We start from the raw sequence: 20,824 nt of genomic DNA, 5'->3' as shown, positions 1-20,824 counted from the left end.
ATCTTTTTCAAGCATGCTCTTAAAACAGATTACTGAATCAGTGACCACCCTTGGAAAAAACTAACTTAGAGATTTGGATTGTCAGGAAGGACCATCACACTTAGAAAGCATTTGGAAAAATAGTGAAATTAGGTTGTGATGTCTTTCCTAATGATTCCAATGTAGAAAATCTTATAGAACAATTTGAAATTCAAAAAAAACACTTTCTGATTTTTATTTGTTTATTTTTCTTATTCAACTTTACATAGCACTTCTGCCCCCTCCCAGTCACACCTTCCTACAATCCTCCCTCCTTCTTCCCTCCCCTGCTCCTCAGTGACCACCCTTGAAAAGAACTAACTTAGAGATATAGGTTATCAAAAATGACCACCACCCTGAGCATTTGGAAAAATAAATAATGACAAGTTGGTGGGGTGAATTTTAGAAACAATCTGTGAGGTGTTGAAAGCATATTCTTTTCTCTTTGGGTGAAATGTTCTGTAGATATCTGCTAGACCCATTTGATTCACAATGTCTGTTAATTCCAATATTTCTCTGTTTTCAGTTTGGGTGCTGAGAAGATAAGTCTTTTGTATTTAAGTGAAATGTTCTGTAGATAAGTACATTGAGTCATAATGTTTGTTAGGTTTTTTTTTTTTAATTTCTTTGTTTAACTTCTGTCTCTATGACATGTTCATTGGTGAGTTGGGTGTTGCTGTTTCACACAATTAATGTGTGAGATTCAATGTTTGATTTAAGTTTTAATAATGTTTCATTTTTAATGTGAATGTCCCTGAACTTGGAGCATAGATGCTCAGAGTTGAGAGATCCTCTTGATTTTTTTCTTTCATGTATATTACGTTTCCTTCACCGTCTCTTTTGATTACTCTTTTGTTGAAAGAATTTTTATTAGATATTAGAATGGCTACTCTAGCTTATTTCTTGGGTACATCTGCTTTGAACACATTTTTCTGGCCCTTTATTCCAAGGGAATGTTTACTTTTGTTGCTGAGGTGTTATCTTGTATCCAGCAGAATAATGCATCCTGTTTATGCAACCATTCTGTTAACATTTTTTATTTGTTTAATTGACTCCATGGATGTTGTTAGTGACCAGTGACAAATAATTGCTAATTGTTAAGTCCTGTTATTTTTGTGTTGATGGAGGTGTGTGTGTGTGCATAAGTGAGTATGCATATACATGTGTATTTGTGTTTGTTTGTTTGTGTGTGTGTGTGTGTGTGACAGAGAGAGAGAGAGAGAGAGAGAGAGAGAGAGAGAGAGAGAGAGAGATTGCTTCTCTGGGTATAGCTAATCTTACTGAGTTGGAGTTTTATTTCTAGTAACCACCCTGGTCTGCATTAGTGCAAATGTATAGTTTAAATTTGATTTTCCCATGAAATATCTTCTTTTCTCCTTGTATGATGACTGATTTTGCTAGGTATAGTAGTCTAAGCTGACATCTGTGGTTTCTTTTTTTATGCTTTTTAAAAATTTTTTTATTCAATGTATTCTTTATTTACATTTCAAATGACTTCCCCTTTTCTGGGTCTTCACTCCCCACAAGTCCCATAAGCCCTCTTCCCTCCCCCTGTTCCTCCATCTACTCCTTTCCACTTCCCTGTTCTGGTATTCCTTTATACTGTTGCATTAAGTCTTTCCAGAACCAGGGGCCATCCTCCATTCTTTTTGAACATCATTTAATATGTGGATTATTTCTTGAGTATTCCAAGTTTCTAGGATAATATCCACTTATCAGTGAGTGCATACCATGATTGATCTTTTGAGACTGGGTTACCTCACTTAGTATGATGTTCTCCAGCTCCATCCATTTGTCTAGTAATTTCATGAATTCATTGTTTCTAATGGCTGAATAGTACTCCGTTGTGTAAATATACCACATTTTTTGTATCCATTCCTCCGTTGAGGGACACCTGGGTTCTTTCCAGCTTCTGGCTACTACAAATAGGGATGCTATGAACATAGTGGAGCATGTGTCCTTATTACATGCTGGGTAATCCTCTGGGTATATGCATAGGAGAGGTATAGCAGGATCCTCCAGAAGTTTCTGAGGAATGTCTAGACTGATTTCCAAAGTGGTTGCACCATCTTACAATCCCACCAGCAGTGGAGGAGTGTTCCTCTTTCTCCACATCCTCACCAGCACCTGCTGTCTCCTGAGTTTTTGACCTTAGCCATTCTGATTGGTGTGAGGTGAAATCTCAGGGCTCTTTTGATTTGCATTTCCCTGATGATTAATGATGCTGAGCATTTCTTAAGGTGTTTCTCAGCCCTCTGAAGTTCTTCATGTGAAAATTTTTTGTTTAGCTCGGTACCCCACTTTTTAGTGGGGTTATTTGGTTCTCTGGGTTCTACCTTCTTGAGTACTTTGTATATATTAGATATTAGCCCTCTGTCAGATTTAGGGTTGGTGAAGATCCTTTCCCAATCTGTTAGTTGATGTTTTGTCCTTTTGACAGTGTCCTTTGTCTTACAGAAACTTTGTAGTTTTATGAGGTCCCATTTGTCAATTCTTGATCTTAGAGCATAAGCTATTTGTGTTATATTCAGGAAACTTTCCCCTGAGTCCATGCCCTCAAGTGTCTTCCCCAGTCTGTTTCTATTAGTTTCAGTGTGTCAGGCTTTATATGGAGGTCCTTGATCCATTTGGAGTTGATCTTAGTACAAGGAGATAAGAATGGATCGATTCACATTCTTCTGCATGCTGACCACCAATTGAACCAGCACCATTTGTTGAAAAGACTATCTTTTTTCCACTGGATGCTTGCAGCTCCTTTGTCGAAGATCAAGTGACCATAGGTGTGTGGGTTCATTTCTGGGTCTTCAATCCTATTCCATTGATCCACTTGCCTGACATTGTACCAATTCCATGCAGTTTTTATCCCTATTGCTCTGTAGTGAAGTTTGAGGTTTGGGATACTGAATCCCTCTGAAGTTCTTTTACTGTTAAGAATAGTTTTAGCTATCCTGGGTTTTTTGTTATTCCACACGAATTTGAGCATTGCTCTTTCTAGCTCTATGAAGAACTGGGTTGGGATTTTGATGGGGATTGCATTGAATCTGTATATTGCTTTTAGCAAGATGGCCACTTTAACTATATTAATCCTGCCAATCCACGAGAATGGAAGATTTTTCCATTTTCTGAGATCTTCTTCAACTTCCTTCTTCAGCGATCTGAAGTTCTTGCCATATAAGTCTTTCACTTGTTTGGTTAAAGTCACACCAAGATACTTTATGCTGTTTGTGGCTATTGTGAAGGATGTCATTTCCCTAATTTCTTTCTTAGTCTGCTTATCCTTTGAGTATATAAAGGTTACTGATTTGCTTGAGTTGTTTTTGTAGCCAGCCACTTTGCTGAAGTTGTATATCAGCTGTAGGAGTTCTCTAGTAGAGATTTTTGGGTCACTTATGTATACTATCAGATCATCTGCAAATAGTGATAGTTTAACTTCTTCCTTTCCAGTTTGTATCCCTTTGACCTCCTTATGTTGTCTAATTGCTCTAGCTAGGACTTCAAGAACTATATTGAAAAGATATGGAGAGAAGGTGCAGCCTTGTCTAGTCCCTGATTTTAGTGGGATTGCTTCAAGTTTCTCTCCATTTAGTTTGATGTTGGCTACCGGTTTGCTGTATATTGCTTTTACTATGTTTAGATATGGCGTTGAATTCCTGTCCTTTCCAAGACTTTTAGCATGAAAGGATGATGAATTTTGTCAAATGGTTTTTCATCATCTAATGAAATGATCATGTAGTTTTTGTCTTTGAGTTTGTTTATGTAGTGGATTGCATTGATGGATTTCTTTATATTGAACCATCCCAGCATCCCTGGGATGAAGCCTACTTGATCCTGGTGGATGATCATTTTGATGTGTTCTTGGATTCATTGGGCAAGAATTCTATTATTTTTGCATCGATATTCAAAAGGGAAATTTGACTGAAATTCTCTTTCTTAGTTGGATCGTTGTGTGGTTTTGGTATCAGCGTAATTGTGGCTTCATAGAAGGAGTTGGGTAGTATTCCTTCTGTTTCTATTTGGTGGAATAGTTTGAAGAGTATTGGCGTTAAGTCTTCTTTGAAGGTCTGATAGAATTCTGCACTGAAACCATCTGGTTTTTGGTTGGAAGGCCATCTATGTCCCCTTCTATTTCTTTAGGATTTATGCATCTGTTTAGATGATCTATTTGATCCTGGTTTAATTTTGGTATTTGGTATCTAAGAAATTATGCATTTCCTCCAGATTCTCCAGATGTGTTGAGTATAGGCTTTTGTAGTAGGTTCTGATGATTTTTTGAATTTCCTCAGTTTCTGTTGTAATATTTCCCTTTTCTTTTCTAATTTTGTTAATTTGGATACTTTCTCTGTGCCCTTTGGTTAGTCTGGCTAAGGTTTATCTATCTTGTTGATTTTTTCAAAGAACCAGCTCCTGGTTTTGTTTATTCTTTGAATGGTTCTCTTGGTTTCTACTTGATTGATTTCAGCCCTGAGTTTGATGATTTCCTGTCTTCTCCTCCTCCTGGGTGAATTAGCTTCTTTTTGTTCCAGGGCTTTCAGTTGTTCCATTAATCTTCTAGTGTATACTTTCTCAAATTTCTTTTTGGAGTCACTCAAAGCTATGAATTTTCCACTTAGCACTGCTTTCATCGTGTCCCATAGATTTGTGTATGTTGTGCCTTCATTTTCGTAAAATTCTAAAAAAATCTTTGATTTCTTTCTTTATTTCTTCCTTGACCAAGGTGTCATTGAGTAGAGTATTGTTCAGTTTCCATGTGTATGTGGGCTTTCTGTTGTTTTTATTGTTATAAAATACCACTTTTACTCCATAATGATCTGATAGGAGGCATGGGATTATTTCAATCTTCTTATATTTGTTGAGGTCTGTCTTATGACCAACCATATAATCAATTTTGGAGAAGGTACCATGAGGTGCTGAGAAAAAGGTATATTCTTTTGCTTTGGGATGAAAAGTTCTCTCTATATATCTGTTAAATCCAATTGGTCCAAAGCTTCAATTAGTTTCACTCTCTCCCTGTTTAGTTTCTGTTTTCCTGATCAGTCCATTGATCAGAGTGAAGTGTTGAAGTCACCAACAATTACTGTGTTAGGTGCAATGTGTGCTTTGTGCTTTAGTAAATTTTCTTTCATGAATGAGGGCACCCTTGTATTTGGAGCATAGATATTCAGGATTGAGAGTTCTTCTTATTGGATTTTTCCTTTGACCAGCAAGAAGTGACCTTCCATGTCTCTTTTGATGACATTAGGTTGAAAGTCAATTTTATCTGATATTAGAATGGCAACTCCTGCATGTTTCCTGAGACCATTTGCTTGTAGAATTGTCTTCCAGCCTTTTACTCTAAGGTAGTTTTTTTGTCTTTGACACTAAGGTGTGTTTCCTGTATGCAGCAAAATGTCGGGTCCTATTTATGTAACCAGTCTGTTAGTCAATGTCTTTTTATTGGGGAATTGAGTCCATTGATGTTAAGAGATATTAAGGAGTAGTGGTTATTGCTTCCTATCATTTTTGATGTTAATTTTATACTTGTGTGGTTATCTTCTTTTGGGTTTGATGAAAGAAGTTTAGTATCCTGCTTTTTCCAGGGTATAGTTTCCCTCATTGTAATGGTGTTTTACCCTATTATCCTTTGTAGGGCTGGGTTTGTGGAAAGATATTGTGTAAATTTGGTTTTGTCATGGAATATCTTGGTTTCTCCATCTATAGTGATTGAGAGTTTCGCTGGGTATAGTAGTCTTGGCTGGCATTTGTGTTCTCTTAGAGTCTGCATGAGCTCCGCCCAGGATCTTCTAGCTTTCATGGTCTCTGGTGAAAAGTCTGGAGTAATTCTGATAGGTCTTCCTTTATATGTTACTTGCCCTTTTTCTCTTATTGCCCTAAGTATTCTCTTTGTTTAGTACATTGGGGTTTTGATTATTATGTGACGGGAGGTAGTTTTGTTCTGGTCCAGTCTGTTAGATGTTCTGTAGGCTTCTTGTATATTCATGGGCATCTCTCTCTTTAGGTTAGGGAAGTTTTCTTCCATAATTTTGTTGAAGATATTTGCTGACCCTTTAAGTTGTAAATCTTCACTCTCATCAATGCCTATAATCCTTAGATTTGGCTTTTTCATTGTGTCCTGGATTTCCTGGATGTTTTGGGTTACAAGCTTTTTGCATTTTGCATTTTCTTTGACTATTGAATCCATGGCTTCTATGGTGTCTTCAGCATCTGAGATTCTTTCTTCTATCTCTTGTATTCTGTTGTTGATATTTGCATCTATGGTCCCTGATTTCTTCCCAATGTTTTCTATTTCCAAAGTTGTCTCCTTTTGTGCTTTCTTAGTTGTTTCTACTTCTGTTTTCAGATCCTGGAAGTTTTTGCTCAGTTCTGTCATTTGCTTCTTTGTGTTTTCCTCTAATTCTTTGAGAGATTTTTGTGTTTCCTCTTTCATGACTTCTGACTGTTGATTAAAGTTCTCTTGTATTTTTTTAAGTGATTTTTGTATTTCCTCCTTATTGGCTACAACCTTATGACCCATATTGTCCTGAATTTCTATAAGTGATTTTTGTGTTTCCCTTGTAAGGGCTTCTAGCTTTTGATCATTTTTCTCCTGAATTTCTTTAAGAGATTTATTTATGTCCTTCATGTGTTCCTCTCTCAGCATCCTTACCAGTGCTTTTAAATCCAACTCTTGTTTTTCTGGTGTGTTAGGGTATCCAGGACTTGCTATTGTTGGAGAATTGGGTTCAGATGCTGCCATAATGCCTTGGTTTCTGTTAGTAATGTTCCTACGTTTGCCTTTAGCCATCTAGTTCTCACTGGTGTTAGATGGTCTTATTGTCACTGGCTGGTGCTTCAACCTATTGTGGACCTTTAGGGCTATTTCCGCAACACTGGATGACTAGGTTTCCTCTGGCACAGATTACTGATATGCTGCCTTCCTCTTTTGTGCCCTTGGAGCCCTGCTCAGTCTTGTCTCAAGAAATGTTATACTTGGGTTGTCAAGGTGAATCAGGTGTTCTCAGACTGCTCTGTTATGGAGCAAAGATGGTGTGTGTGGGGTCACTCCCTCTGTTGATTCTCACGTAGGATACCGGCCCACAACCGACTGGCTTGCAGATAAACTGCCTATGTTCTCAGGTCCTGAGCACAGGCAGACCCCTGGAGATTTGTACCCCCAGAGATCTTGAGCTCAGGATAACACAGTACCTAGTGATGTTTTTCTGCCCTGGCAGGCCACAAAGATGACCATGGGGAGTTGCTCCCTCTGCTGTTCTCCACGCAGGATACAGGCCCCATGACCTACCAGCTGGGAGATGAACCACCTGTGTGATCAGGTCCTGGGCGCAGGCAGACCTCTGGCAGTTTGCACCCCCCCCCCTAGAGATCTAAAGCTCAGTGTGATATAATACCTAGTGTCGCTCTTCTGCTCAGGCAGGCAGCGAATATGGCTGCGAGGATTCTCTCCCTCTGCTGGTCTCCAGACAGGACACAGGTCCCACGTCCAAAGGTCTGGCAGATGAACTGCCTATGTGCTCAGTTCTTGGGTGCAGGCAGACCCCTGGCAGTTTGCACCCCCAGAGATCTAAAGCTCGGGGTGATATAGTACCTTGTGAAGCTCTTCTGCCCCAGCAGGCTGTGAATATGGCCACAGGGATTTTCTCCCTCTGCTGGTCTCCAGGCAGGACACAGGCCCCATGCCCAGAGGTCTGGCAGATGAACTGCCTATGTGCTCAGTTCCTGAGTGCAGGCAGACCTCTGGTGGTTTGCATCCCCAGGGAGTTAGAGCTCGGGTGCTAGAGTACCTGGTGATGCTCTTCTGCCCCAGCAGGCTGCGAATATGGCCGCAGGGATTCTCTCCCTCTGCTGGTCTCCAGACAGGACACAGGCCCCATGCCCGGCGGACTAGCAGACAAACGACCTATGTGCCCATTTGTGGTTCCTTAGCATCTGTAAGACATCTACCCAAGTCCTTCTTGTTTTTATAGCCACTTATTGTAAGGAGGGTGTAAATCTGATAAGAATGTCTTTGTATGATTTTTGGCCATTTTTCCTTGTAGCCTTTAACATTCTTTCTTCTGTGCATTTAGTGTTTAGATTATTATATATGATGGGAAGATTTTCTATGGTGTTCCAAAATATTTGTTGTTCTGTAAGCTTCTGGTATATTTATGGGCATCTTTTTCTTGAGGTGAGGGAAATTTTCTCCTAGGATTTTGTTGAATATATTGACTAGGTCTCTGATTTGGACATCTTTTCCTTCTATTCATATTGTTCTTAGGCTTGGCCTTTTTATTAGTGTCCCAAATTTCCTGGATGTTTTGTGTCTCAAACTTTTTAGATTTGACATCTTCTTTGATGGGTATATCATTTTCCTCTATCATATCTTCTTTGCTTGAGATTCTCTTTTCTACCTTTGTATTCTATTGGTGATGCTTGCATTTCTAGTCTCTGTTCTCTTACATAGGTTTTCCATCTTCTGGCGTCTCTTATGGTTTGTGGTGTGTGTGTGTGTGTGTGTGTGTGTGTGTGTGTGTGTGTGTGTGTTTCTGTATTTCTATTTTATGTTTTGAACAGTTTTATGTATTTCTTTCACATATTTGATTGCATTTTCCTGTATTTCTTTAATGGATTTATTTATTTCCCCGTTAAAGGCCTCTATCATCTTCATAAGTTTGGACTCAAAGTCATGTTCTTGTGCTTTGTCTGTGTTAGGATATATGGGACTTGTATCAAAATAGGTGGACTCTGGTAGTGCCATATTGCCCTTGCTCTCTTGCTGAATGAGTTCATATGCTGTCCTTTAACAGTCTGAATTTTGTGGTTATTTTAAGTTTAAATAATGATTTCTGTGTTTATTTCCATTTGGTGAGTGTTTTGGAAAGTTTTTCCCCTTGATTTCTCTTCCCTGTCTTCTGGTCTGAGTAGCCTGAGATTCTAGTGAGCAATGAATGAGTCTTGACATCAAGTAGGATGTCTCTCCTAGGTTATTTGTGACATGTGTGACCTCTATGATTTTGGTTGCTGAAATTCACTCTGAGGACCCTTGTACCATCATGTCCTGGAATCTCTTGTGCCAGAGTGATCTCTTGGAAATCAGACAGACTTATTGGCTGGAAAGTGGAGTCCTGGAATGAGATACAGTTCATTGTTACGGGGTTTGCTTCAGAGGAAGCTTGGCAAGCAAGGGCTGGGAGCAGGGTCTTTCCTGTCTTTTCCTTGATACCAGCCTGCTTTCAGGCATATAAGAGTTGTGGGCCAGGAATTGGAGTGCAGTGGACAGGGAGCAATTTACCAGTGTTGGATGTGCTTTACAGGGGGTTCTACTTACTTTTCTTAGGGCAGTGATTCAAAAGAGACAATTCTCTTTTCCATGTAGATTTAACCTTGTGACATGGAGTAATAAAATTACTAAAGAAAATTGTTTCCTGTAGTACCTCTCTCTCTCTCTCTCTCTCTCTCTCTCTCTCTCTCTCTCTCTCTCTCTCTCTCTCTCTCTCTCTCTCTCTCTCTCTCTCCCTTCCTCCCTCCTGCCCTCCCTTTCTCCCTCCCTCCACTCCCTCCCTCTCCCCCTCTCTCTCTGTGTATGTGTGTGTGTGTTTGTGTGTGTGTGTACATGTGTATGTGAGTACTTTGATGCAGTTACATGAAAGAGTTCAGTACTTTTGTTATTTAGCCACTTAATCATGGCAAACACATGTTTATTGTGTTTTGATTTAGTCCTAAGAGTTATTACTAGTTTAAAATGAAAAAGAATGTTATGAAAGCCATACTAAAAGTTCAATAAAAATGGGAGAAGGCTGTATATACTGATATGAAATAATCACAAAACAGACAATAATTCTAATGCATTTTGTCAAATATATGGCTCATGGGTTAAGTGTATTTTTTGTTCTTGCAGATTACCTAGCTTCCATTCCTTATGGCTCATGACCACCTGTAACCCCTATTTCAGGGACTCCAAGGCCTTTTTTCTAACATCTTGTGATATTCATAAACATGGGGATATATTTAATTATTTATACTTTATTCTACTTATACAAAGTACATAATAACACTTTGAAGAAATATTTGTTAATTACAAATCCTATCATCTTGTATTTTCTTTTAATTACAGAAAAGTTAATTCTATGGGGAGGATCAGGTAGACTTGCCAGGCTGGAATCTGGAGAATGATGTGCAGAATTTGGGTTGGTATAGAGGTTGGGTGCAGTGTTGAATCCTTAATTTTCTTTTTCTTAATTTTTAAATTTTTTATGTATTCTTTGATCATTTTTCTACAATCCAGACATTATATACCTCTCAGGTCACCCTCCTACTGTTCCACATCAGACACTTCCTCCCACATCTCTAAGCGGATGTCCCCACTATCCCCCACCCCACCAAATCTCCCCACTTTCTGGGGCTCCAAGTCTTCCAAGGTTTAGATGCATATTCTCTGAGTTCAGACCCTGCAGTCCTCTGCTGTATAGTGTTGGGGGCCTCACAGAATTCTTATTCTCTAAACCCTATTTTGATATCAAATCTAATGTTTATGAGATTTTCCAGTTGTGGTTCCCCAAGGGTTTGATTAAAATGATCAATGCTGCCATTATTGCAACTGAAAACTCAAAGGTAAAGTTTCATGCTTATGAATCAGTACTGAATTCATACAAATGGCTATACAGAAATAATACCACTTCCCAGAAGAATTTGAGAAAAATTTGCAGTTTCTACTAGTGTTTAGAGCTCCCAGTGAGATCTATGTTGAATATTCCATGCTTTAGCTTATTAATCTCCTATGTTAATTTGGTTTTCTTTTGTTTTCTGTTTGTTTATGATATGTACTGTATTTTCCTACCAACACTACTCAAAATAAACTCATACTTCACATCTTTTACTTTTAATATTAATTATTGGAATGCTATTGTAGAAGATAAGTTCCATTTTCAGTATTTCTCATTCACAGCACCAGTGGCATAGAATAGTGCTTTACATGTCAGAATTTCAAAATATAATTTGACATGAGGAAGATCATCATGATTTCATGTGAATGACATACAAAACAGCTCCAGCATGCAGAGCAGGGTATGGCTCTAAAGTCTTCAAAGTCTTTCTAAACTAAACTCCAAGACTTTCTAAATTTATCACAGCTTTCTAATAACTTTCTTTTTCCCAATCTCATGGTTGAACTTACAAGCATTAATCTTCTGGGAAAGTGCTTTGGTTTGTGTCTTTTTGTTTCTAGAAATTCAGGAACCTGATCATTCTAGCACAAAATCTCACACCTTGTACCTGATACAGAATGTCACAGATTATGATAGGCAGGAGGCCAGAACTTGCTCAGGGACATGAAGATCAGAAGTTCATGGAGGCAGGAATCATGAACACAGAGAAATTTGTATTGTTTTCAGCATTGATTCTGCAATTGTTTTGCATTCACATGAATGAGTAATGAATTCATACAACTATCTGTACAGAAATAGCGCCCTATCCCAGAAGAATGTGATACCACACAGCAGAACTTAGAAGGGTTTTGTGTGCCCAATGAGGAATATGTTGAACACTCTGTCTTAGTCAGGTTTTCTATTCCTGCAGAAACATCATGACCAAGAAGCAAGTTGGGGAGGAAAGGGTTTATTGAGCTTATGCTTTCACATTGCAGTTCATCACTAAAGGAAGTCAGGACTGGAACTCAAGCAGGTCAGGAAGCAGGAGCTGATGCAGAGGCCATGGAGGGATGTTTCTTACTGGCTTGCTTCCCCTGCCTTGCTCAGCCTGCTTTCTTATAGAACCCAAGAGCACCAGTCCAAAGGTGGTACCACCCACAAGGGGCCCTCCCCACTTGATCACTAATTGAGAAAATGCCCCACAGCTGGAGCTCATGGAGGCATTTCCCCAACTGAAACTCCTTTCTCTATGATAACTCTAGCCTGTGTCAAGTTGACACACAAAATCAGCTAGTACAATTGACCCCTTGTCAACTTGACATGCAAACACAGCACTATTAAGCCTAAACCCTTACTTTCTTATTCATCCCCAAGATCTAAATTACTTTAAAAGTCCCACAGTCTTTACATATTAAAAGTTCAATCACTTTAAAATGTCCAATATCTTTTAAAATTCAAAGTCTTTTAAAAATTCAAAGTATTTTAATTGTGGGCTCCACCTTCTTCTATCAAGAGGGAAACATATAAGGGCACAGTCACAACCAAAACCAAAACTCAAACTCCAATGGTTCAATGTCTGGGATCCAACTCACGATCTTCTGGGTTCCTCCAAGGGCTTGGGTCACTTCTCCAGCTCTGCCCTTTGTAGCACACAGCTTGTCTTCTAGGCTCCAGCTGCCTGTACTCCACTGCTGCTGCTGTTGGTGGTGTTCATCGCATGGTACTGGCATCTCCAAAAATGCTACTATCTTCCACTATAATTAAGCTTCACCAATAGCCTCTCATAGGCTCTCTTCATGCTGTCAAGCCTCTGCTCCTATGCATGACCCCTTCAAGTCCTGGGCCACCAATTGCAACTGAGGCTGCACCTTCACCAATGGCCTTCTGAGGCCTCTCACTGTGCCAAGAGCCTTAGCTGCTCTTCATGACCCCTTCATGCCTTCAAAACCAGTACCACCTGGGTGACTCTTACACAGTACCAAGTCCAGCCACAGCACAAAAGACAACTGTGGCTATCTCTGGAATACACTCTCTGTGCTCTCAGAAAACAGTTCCAAGAAGATTTCATCTCAGTGATGCTGGTCTCTTCTTAATCACCACTAATTTCTTAGCTCCAGCTAACCAGCACCAATAGTCCCAGTAACACAAAGGGTTGCTTTAGTGGTTCTGGTATCTTGTTAATCACAGCTGATTCTTCAGCCCCAGCTAACCAAAACCACAGAATCTTCACAATCAAAACATGGCCACTGTAAGAGTCTTTAATCTTCCCTCTTAAATTTCACAAGCCAGGCCTCCATCTTTTGCACTGTTTTTAACATTTTCTTCCAAGCTCCTACAGAACTTTCCACCAAGCTCTTAATAGTCTAATGGCTTTTCTAGCTCAAAGTTCCAATGTCCTTCCACAGTCCTCCACAAAACATGATCAGGTTGTCACAGGAATACCCCACTAGGCTGGTACCAATTTGTCTTAGTCAGGGTTTCTATTCCTGCACAAACATCATGACCAAGAATTAAGTTGGGGAGGAAAGGGTTTATTTTTTTTTTTCGATTGTATCCTAAGTGTATTTATTTATTTGTTTAAATATTTTTATTTTCTATATTCTTTGTTTACATTCCAAATGATTTCCCCTTTCCCGGATCCCCCCTCCCCATATGTCCCATAAACCTTCTTCTCTCCATCCATTCTCCAATGACCTCCCTCCTTTTTTTCTCTGTCTTTATATTCCCCTCCAATGCTAGATCAATCCTTTCCAGGATCAGGACCTTCTCCATATTTCTTCACGGGAGTCATTTGTTATGCGATTTGTGCCTTGGGTATTCAAGGCTTCTGGGCTAGAGGAAAGGGTTTATTGAGCTTACACTTCCACATTGCAGTTCATCACTAAAGGAAGTCAGGACTCAAGCAGGTCAGGAAGCAGGAGCTGATGCAGAGGCCATGGAGGGATGTTTCTTACTGGCTTGCTTCCCCTGCCTTGCTCAGCCTGCTCTCTTATAGAACCCAAGAGCACCAGCCCAAAGGTGGTACCACCCACAAGGGTCCCTCCCCCACCTTGATCACTAATTGAGAAAATGCTCCACAGCTGGATCCCATGGAGGCACTTCCCCAACTGAAACTCCTTTCTCTGTGATAACTGTGATAACTTAAGCCTGTGTCAAGTTGACACACAAAACCAGCCACTACACACTCCCTGCCTTAGCAAAACAATTTCCTGTATTCTCTGGTTTGTTTTTTGTTTTTGTTTGTTTTGCTTGTTTTATGATTTGTTTTGTCTTTTTTCCCTCATACTACTTGAACCAAACTCAACTGGGTAGTGATTAATCGAGAGGCCTATAACTGATCAAAGTAGTCTGTTTGTTCACCTGAATATGAGTCATATATACCAATCTCCACTTTACAATCCACAGAGAATGTCACAAAATGGGATTTAAAAAGAATGTAAGAACTTGAACAAATCAAGCCAATCCATATTCCAGCAGGAATGGAAGAAATAGAGCCTTTGTGGTCCCAAGTATGTCAGAAGAACAACTGACAGCAGATGGTTATTGAGGATAGAGAGTCACTCTCATTTTGCAATAAGACTACTGATATGTTACTTACCCAGTGGATGTGCTTACACCCACATACATATGCAAGATACTAATTGGGCTCAGAAAGTTTAATAAAATAGAAAAAGTAACTATGAAATATGAAAGAGCAAGTAGCAGTATATGAGAATGTTTGGTGGGAAGAAAGGGAGTATAAAATTATATTCTAGTGCCCTACATACAAGAAATAATTTAAAATGTTTAAGAGATATGCAGTTGAGTGAGAGGAGATGGAGTAGGGACACTCTATGAAATTAGAGAGAGAGGGGGAGTACTGGGTAGATATGATCAATATTCATGTTATAAAATATGGAGATTTCATAATATAAGAAAATATTATTAGAGAGAGAAATTCACAGGTAAATCTGAGATGGATTTTCTATTCATTTCCATAGATTTCACAATTAGACCATGACCAGAGTCCAAGATCACAGAGCAGAAATTTAGTGAGTATTCAAGGTCTGTATTTTTAGATAATGTTTTCTATAATATTTTTAGGAATTTTAGACTTTTATTGCTTCCTTTTTCCAATGCAAAAGCAAGATGTTTATTTTTCTGTGTGTCGGGATCAACCCTCAATCAGTCCCTCTAAGCAAGTGACAAGAAGGTGACCCTGAATGGCTATTACAACCAGTTTTTATACTTTTTAGGGGCACAGGTTACATCAGCAAGTTTACAGTTCAAACTAATTGGCTAAGCATATTAACTTAAATCTATTGACTAGCAAGCATGACACTCATTTCAACTCTACCTGGAACTTTCTAGAGGGTCAGGAGACTATTATTCAGTACATTCTGGAAATTTTTTATTCAAGAATGTTCCTGTGGGTGTAGAATGGAACTTGGCCTAGCCTTAACCCTAGGAAGGAGGGGGAAGCTGTAAGGAGGGTGTATTTTTGGAAAAAGCCCTCAGGGTCCCCTATTTCCCCCCCCTTTTTAAAAACAAGCTCTAATCTTGGAGCTACACTCAGTAGTCTTGGGTAACTAATTCATATTCTACAGGTCCTGTCCTCATGCTCTCATATTATTGGCACAGAACCATCAGATGCACTACTCCTATTCTCTATTTTATGAAGGCTATAAGCTTGTTCAATATGCAGAGTCCAAAGTTCAACAATAGCAGGAGAACAATTAGGGGTCCTAACAGATTTAATATGAGATTTATTAACCAAGGTGAGGAGTTAAACCAAGATTCGAAACAGCCCTGACTCTGTTCTTTTTCTCTCTTCTGCTTGAATACCCTTTCTATTTTCTTCCTTCTTATCATTCAATAGGATGGATATTTATCAGATTTATCTAAAGATAACTTAGTGATAAATCAAACATATCATGAAATATTGGTCTGTACTAAAGAGGTTACTGTTACTATAGAAACTATACTATAGCTAAGTAATAAAAAGAAAAGTGTTATTCCTGGCACAGTTTTACAGGTCTCAGTCCTGGTGGATTGAGATTATCGATGTGCTCTGTTTATTTACCTCATAGTAGAAATCTGTGGTTGAACAAAGCCACTAATCTCTTGGCTAGTAAAGAAGATTGCCAAAGTTCTGAGTGTCTAAATCCCTTTTAGGACATGTCTGAAGTAAAGTAAGAATTGCAACTAGACACCATTTCTAAATGAATGTCTATAGCACTTTCTAAGAGTACCATGATAGGCAGCAGGCTTTTCACAATGACACCAGATTTTGGAACAATTAAAATAAACTCTTTCACATGCTTAAATATGAACAACTTTGAAAAATATTAGTGTAACTTCAAAATTATATTTTGGAATTCATATTTATATTATTCATTATGTTCTTAATCTAAAACTTAATTTGATTGTTTTTAAGAAACTTCTACTTTCTATGTAACATGAAATTTGATCTCACATATTTATTGTAAAACCTGTCACATGATAATACTCTCAACAATCTTTTTCAATCAGAACCTTCCCTTAAATATTATATCAAAGAGGCATTATTACTATATCAAGACTATCAGAATAACAGATGTCTCTAAGAAAATATTGTTTTACCAAGATGTCTCTTCAGAGCACCCTTTATCTCATTGTTCTTCAGGCTGTAGATGAGGGGATTCAACATAGGGACTACCACCATGTAGAACACAGACACCACCTTGTTCTGGTCTGTGGAGTAGCTGGACTTTGGCATCGCATAGATGAATGTGACAGTTCCATAGAACAAAGTAACTGCAGTGAGGTGGGAGGTGCAGGTGGAGAAGGCCTTGTGTCGACCCTCAGTGGAGCGCATCTTCAGGATGGTGATGAGAATATAGGTATATGAAATGGCTATGACAAACACTGTGATCAAAATGATGAAGCCAGCAGAAAATGAATCAAGAATTAGGAGGACACTGTTACCATAACAGGAGAGTTCAACTAAAGGAGTAAAATCACAGAAAAAGTGATTGACTCTATTTGGTCCACAGAAGTGAAAAGAAATGAAGGAAAGTATAAAGGAGGAAGCATGAAGACACCCACCAATATAAGACACTACAAGCAACTGGATACAGACTTTTGTGGACATGATGGTAGAATAAAGCAGTGGGTTGCAGATTGCCACAAAACGATCATAAGCCATGGCAGCCAGAAGGAAACATTCAATAGCCCCAAAGAAAACAGCTGAGCCAAGCTGGATGCCACATCCAGTATAGGATATAGTACCATTCTCCAGCAGAAAGTTACCAAGCATATTAGGTGTGACAGAAGATGAAATGCCTATGTCAACAGAGGCCAAGTGGCTAAGAAAAAAGTACATGGGGTGATGGAGCTGGGAAGAGACTCTGATGAGAAGGATGGTGCTGAGGTTCCCAGACAAGGTTACCAAGTAGATGCACAACATGATGGTGAAGAGAATGATTCTAAGGACTGGGTCATCTGATAATCCCAATAAAATGAACTCTGTCACTATAGTGTGGTTTCCATCCTCTAGGAAAGCCATGAGTCAGTGTAGCTGGTACCAGTTCAAGGCTGTGATGGATATATTACAGGAAGGGATTCATTAATGGGTAGTTCCACTTTCATTAATACACAAAAAACAAAATCACTAGTATGTTAGGTAAGATGAATACATGAAATTCTGTAGGGAATACTTGAATAACAGCTAATATTCTTATGTACTCATTAAAATTAAGCAAGATTCTAAGAGTTATACTAGGTTCAAATAGGTAATGTATAAAATTGTAATAATTTCATATATGTGTTTTGTTTTAAACATTATATTTTCCTAAAATATTTTCATCAATACTTTAATAATTTCAAAAGGATTATTTCACTTGCTTTTCCATTATAAAACAGCCAGTAAAATCAGAATCAGAACCCTGTCTAAAATCCACTGCTTAATATCTATGTAATAGTAAAGTTAAGTAATAATAATCATAGTTGCATATACACTAGAAATGACTGGAATGGGTTTTTGTCAAGTTTTATTTTAAATGGATATATTTTTAATAATTTCATACAGAAGTAAATTTATTATTCCTACTCCTACTAAACAGGAATTTCAAATTATCAGGAAAAGTGTCTACTGTAAATATGTTAGATATCAATATATTTGAAAAAGAAAGTGGTTGTTTTTGCCAAATAAAGTGAAATATCTATCCAATTACTATTAAAAACCAAAATAAACACTCAGCCCCTAATCTTAAGAGAACTGTAGTGATATGTATAGTAAAGCCTTTATTTCTATCTTTGAGTGAAATGATTCAGCAAAGTATTTCCTATGTTTGGTTCAATCAATAGAGGCTGAGAACTTGTTATGAGACTGAATATTGAAAAACTATAGTCTCTGGAAGGCATGCACTTGATGATTTGTGAGAGCTTACAGCTGTACTAATCTTGAACCTAATACATCCTTGGAAAACTTGGAGTTCTTACATTTGATTTTGGTTAGACACAGCCAAAATGGACTGAGATTTATATGTGTCATTTGCTCTTATGGGAAGCAAGGGCAAAATAACTTTGGTAATAGCCTTTCCCAGCCCCAATTAATCTTTTATGATATTTAAATAAAGGAACTAGAATGAGCTAGTTGAGTGTCAGTCTTCCCTGAGTGACTGTACCCCTCTGCTTTTTTTGGAAATGAAGGCTTAGCATCTTGGTGAATTTTTCTTTCTACTGCAATACCTATGACCAACGTCACTCAATACATGACACCTAACATTAAGAACCAAGAGGGATAAGAGTCCAGACTACTGTGGCACCAAAGACAAATATCAATCAATAAAGAACATAAGTATTTTTCTCAGGTGATACATGGAAACCATTCAGCCAGATTCATTACAGAAAGCCAAAGTCCTACCTCTTAAAATGAGAACTCATTTATCCTTTAGTGAAAAGTCAAAGTTGTGTGGTTATGTAGTCATCATTTAGATTTTTTTCCTTTGGGGATAAAACCAAGAAGATGCTAAAGCATCAAATGTGAATGCTGAAGTATCATAGAACATTATTATTTCCTGTGGTGGATACTGAGTGATTCAATTCACAGGCAAGAATAACTAAGCTCTTAGGATCTTGCCAATTCTCAAGAGTTTAATTTATTATTTTGTTCTCTCTTAGGTGTTCATGCATAATCATATAGGATTTGTCTACTATTTACTTCATCATTATTAACAAAATTTCCTAAGAACAATTAGTTCTAAGTTTACTTTGATATTTGTAATACATAAATAGTGCTAAACCTCAAGTAAAAAGGCTAAACCTAGTTTCATTCATTCAATTGCCATCTTTAGCATATGCCATCTATTGGCATGGAAGCATGAAGTGGAACATTATGTAAAGTAAAATTTAAAATAAAATTTTTTGTACATTTCTTTCATTTCATAAGGAGGAAGAACATGAATGTCATAAAATTGAACAATGAAGTAGAATTTTAAAATGATTTGGATGCCTTCTAGAATTGAAATACAGTCCATGTGTCACCCTTGAGTATTACCCTTGATATAGGTACTTCATGAGATAGCACTAACTAGTCAGCCCAAAGACTCAGTGGTACTCTAGTTCTCTTCATAACCCTAATTTCAGAACCCTTGTAATTCTGTATTGCAGCATTTGTTTTAACAGTCACTATATTAATAACAATCAATATTTCTCTCTACTTTGCTTTATACTGAGAATTATGTTAAGCATTTTACATATAGAGAATCTCCTAAGAAAGTTAGGATGTAGACGATTTTCTTATTCTCAACATTCATTTGATAGAAGTGAAACTCAAGAATTCATAGAATTTGTATACTGTGATTTGACCACTATATTTGTAAGGTAGATTGATATATACAATCTTCAAAAAATAAACAAATAAAAATTCAAAACATGATCCATGCAACTATGAATCAAGCAGTTCTTAAAATAATAATAAAAATTGCAAACAAGTTTGTGAAAAAAAGTGTGTTCAGTGTGCTTAGCCATTAACAAAACAGAAATCAAACCAATACTGAATCCACCATGAAGGAAATAAAACAAGATAAGTGTTGAAGGGGCTGTAGGAAAATGAATTATTTTATACCTTTTAGCTTACTGTTTCTCTCAGTGTGTCTATGTCTATTTCTCTGTCTCTATCTCTCTGTCTCTGTCTCTCTGTCTCTGTCTCTCTGTCTCTGTCTCTATGTTGCTCTCTCTCTCTTTCTCTCTCTCTCTAACACACACACACATAGTTAATATAAGGCTATCACATGAGCCATCTGTACTGCTCTTTTCAGTACATACTCAAGGGATTCTAGGATCAAAAGTATCACAATGATACATGCATGCTGGCATTTACTGTTGAACTATGCACAATAATCTAAACAAGGAAGAGTCTGGAGGTTTAGCAACAGTTGAATGAATTAAGAAAGCATACAGAGAGCTGGAGAAATGGCTCAGAAGTTAAGAGCACTGATTTCTCTTCCACAGTTTCTGAGTCCAATTCCCAGCAATCTCATGATGGCACACAACCATCTGTAATGGGATCCTGTGTCCTCTTCTGGTATATCTAAAAAGAATGAAAGTGAACTCACAAACATAAAATAAATAAATACTAAATAAAAATAGACATATATTGCAAAAACAAATACAAAAAAAACAAAGAAAACATGGCACAGATGCACAGAAAAAATTTCTTCATCTGTAAAGAACAAAATCATTAGTTAATTTATAGAAAAATGGACAGAACTTAAGACATTGTGTTAAGTAAAATAACCCATGCCAAAAAACAAGCATCACATTTTCTCCTATACAAAGAATTATATACATATATTTCATGTAATATAAGAACAAAATATAGAAATCTTCCTTCTTATCTGCAAATTTGCCCAGGGCAGGTCTGGTGCTTCATCTACCCCTCCCGCATCCAGAGACAGACTGACTCCCAGGATGTCTGTCATAACCAGGCTCACAGGCTAACACATGAGAACTACCACCCCAATACCTGCCCTACTTAGGATGCTCAAGGATCCCAGTGGACACAGGACATATCCTCCATGCTGAGATACATCTTCCTTCCTGTCTGCAACACCACTTGATATAGATTGGGTGCTCCAGCCTTCCTCCTCACAGCCTGATTCCCAAAATGTCTTTCATAACCAGGCATACAGGTGAGATACTTGTTCCACTCACGCCCTAGC

At 38.0% G+C, this 20,824-nt stretch overlaps 1 protein-coding gene across 1 annotated transcript; it reads right to left on the bottom strand.

Moving 5' to 3' along the window:
* Nucleotides 1-16,221: 16,221 nt before the first annotated feature.
* LOC127679636 (olfactory receptor 510-like) lies at nucleotides 16,222-17,166 on the bottom strand. Its single transcript, XM_052175376.1, has one exon. It carries the CDS (start codon nucleotides 17,164-17,166, stop codon nucleotides 16,222-16,224), a length of 945 nt encoding a protein of 314 aa, XP_052031336.1.
* Between the last annotated feature and the right edge of the window lie 3,658 nt (nucleotides 17,167-20,824).

Source organism: Apodemus sylvaticus, chromosome 1 (genome assembly GCF_947179515.1).
Source record: "Apodemus sylvaticus chromosome 1, mApoSyl1.1, whole genome shotgun sequence".
NCBI classification, from domain to species: Eukaryota; Metazoa; Chordata; class Mammalia; order Rodentia; family Muridae; genus Apodemus; species Apodemus sylvaticus.
This window is presented reverse-complemented; position numbering and strand designations above follow the sequence as displayed.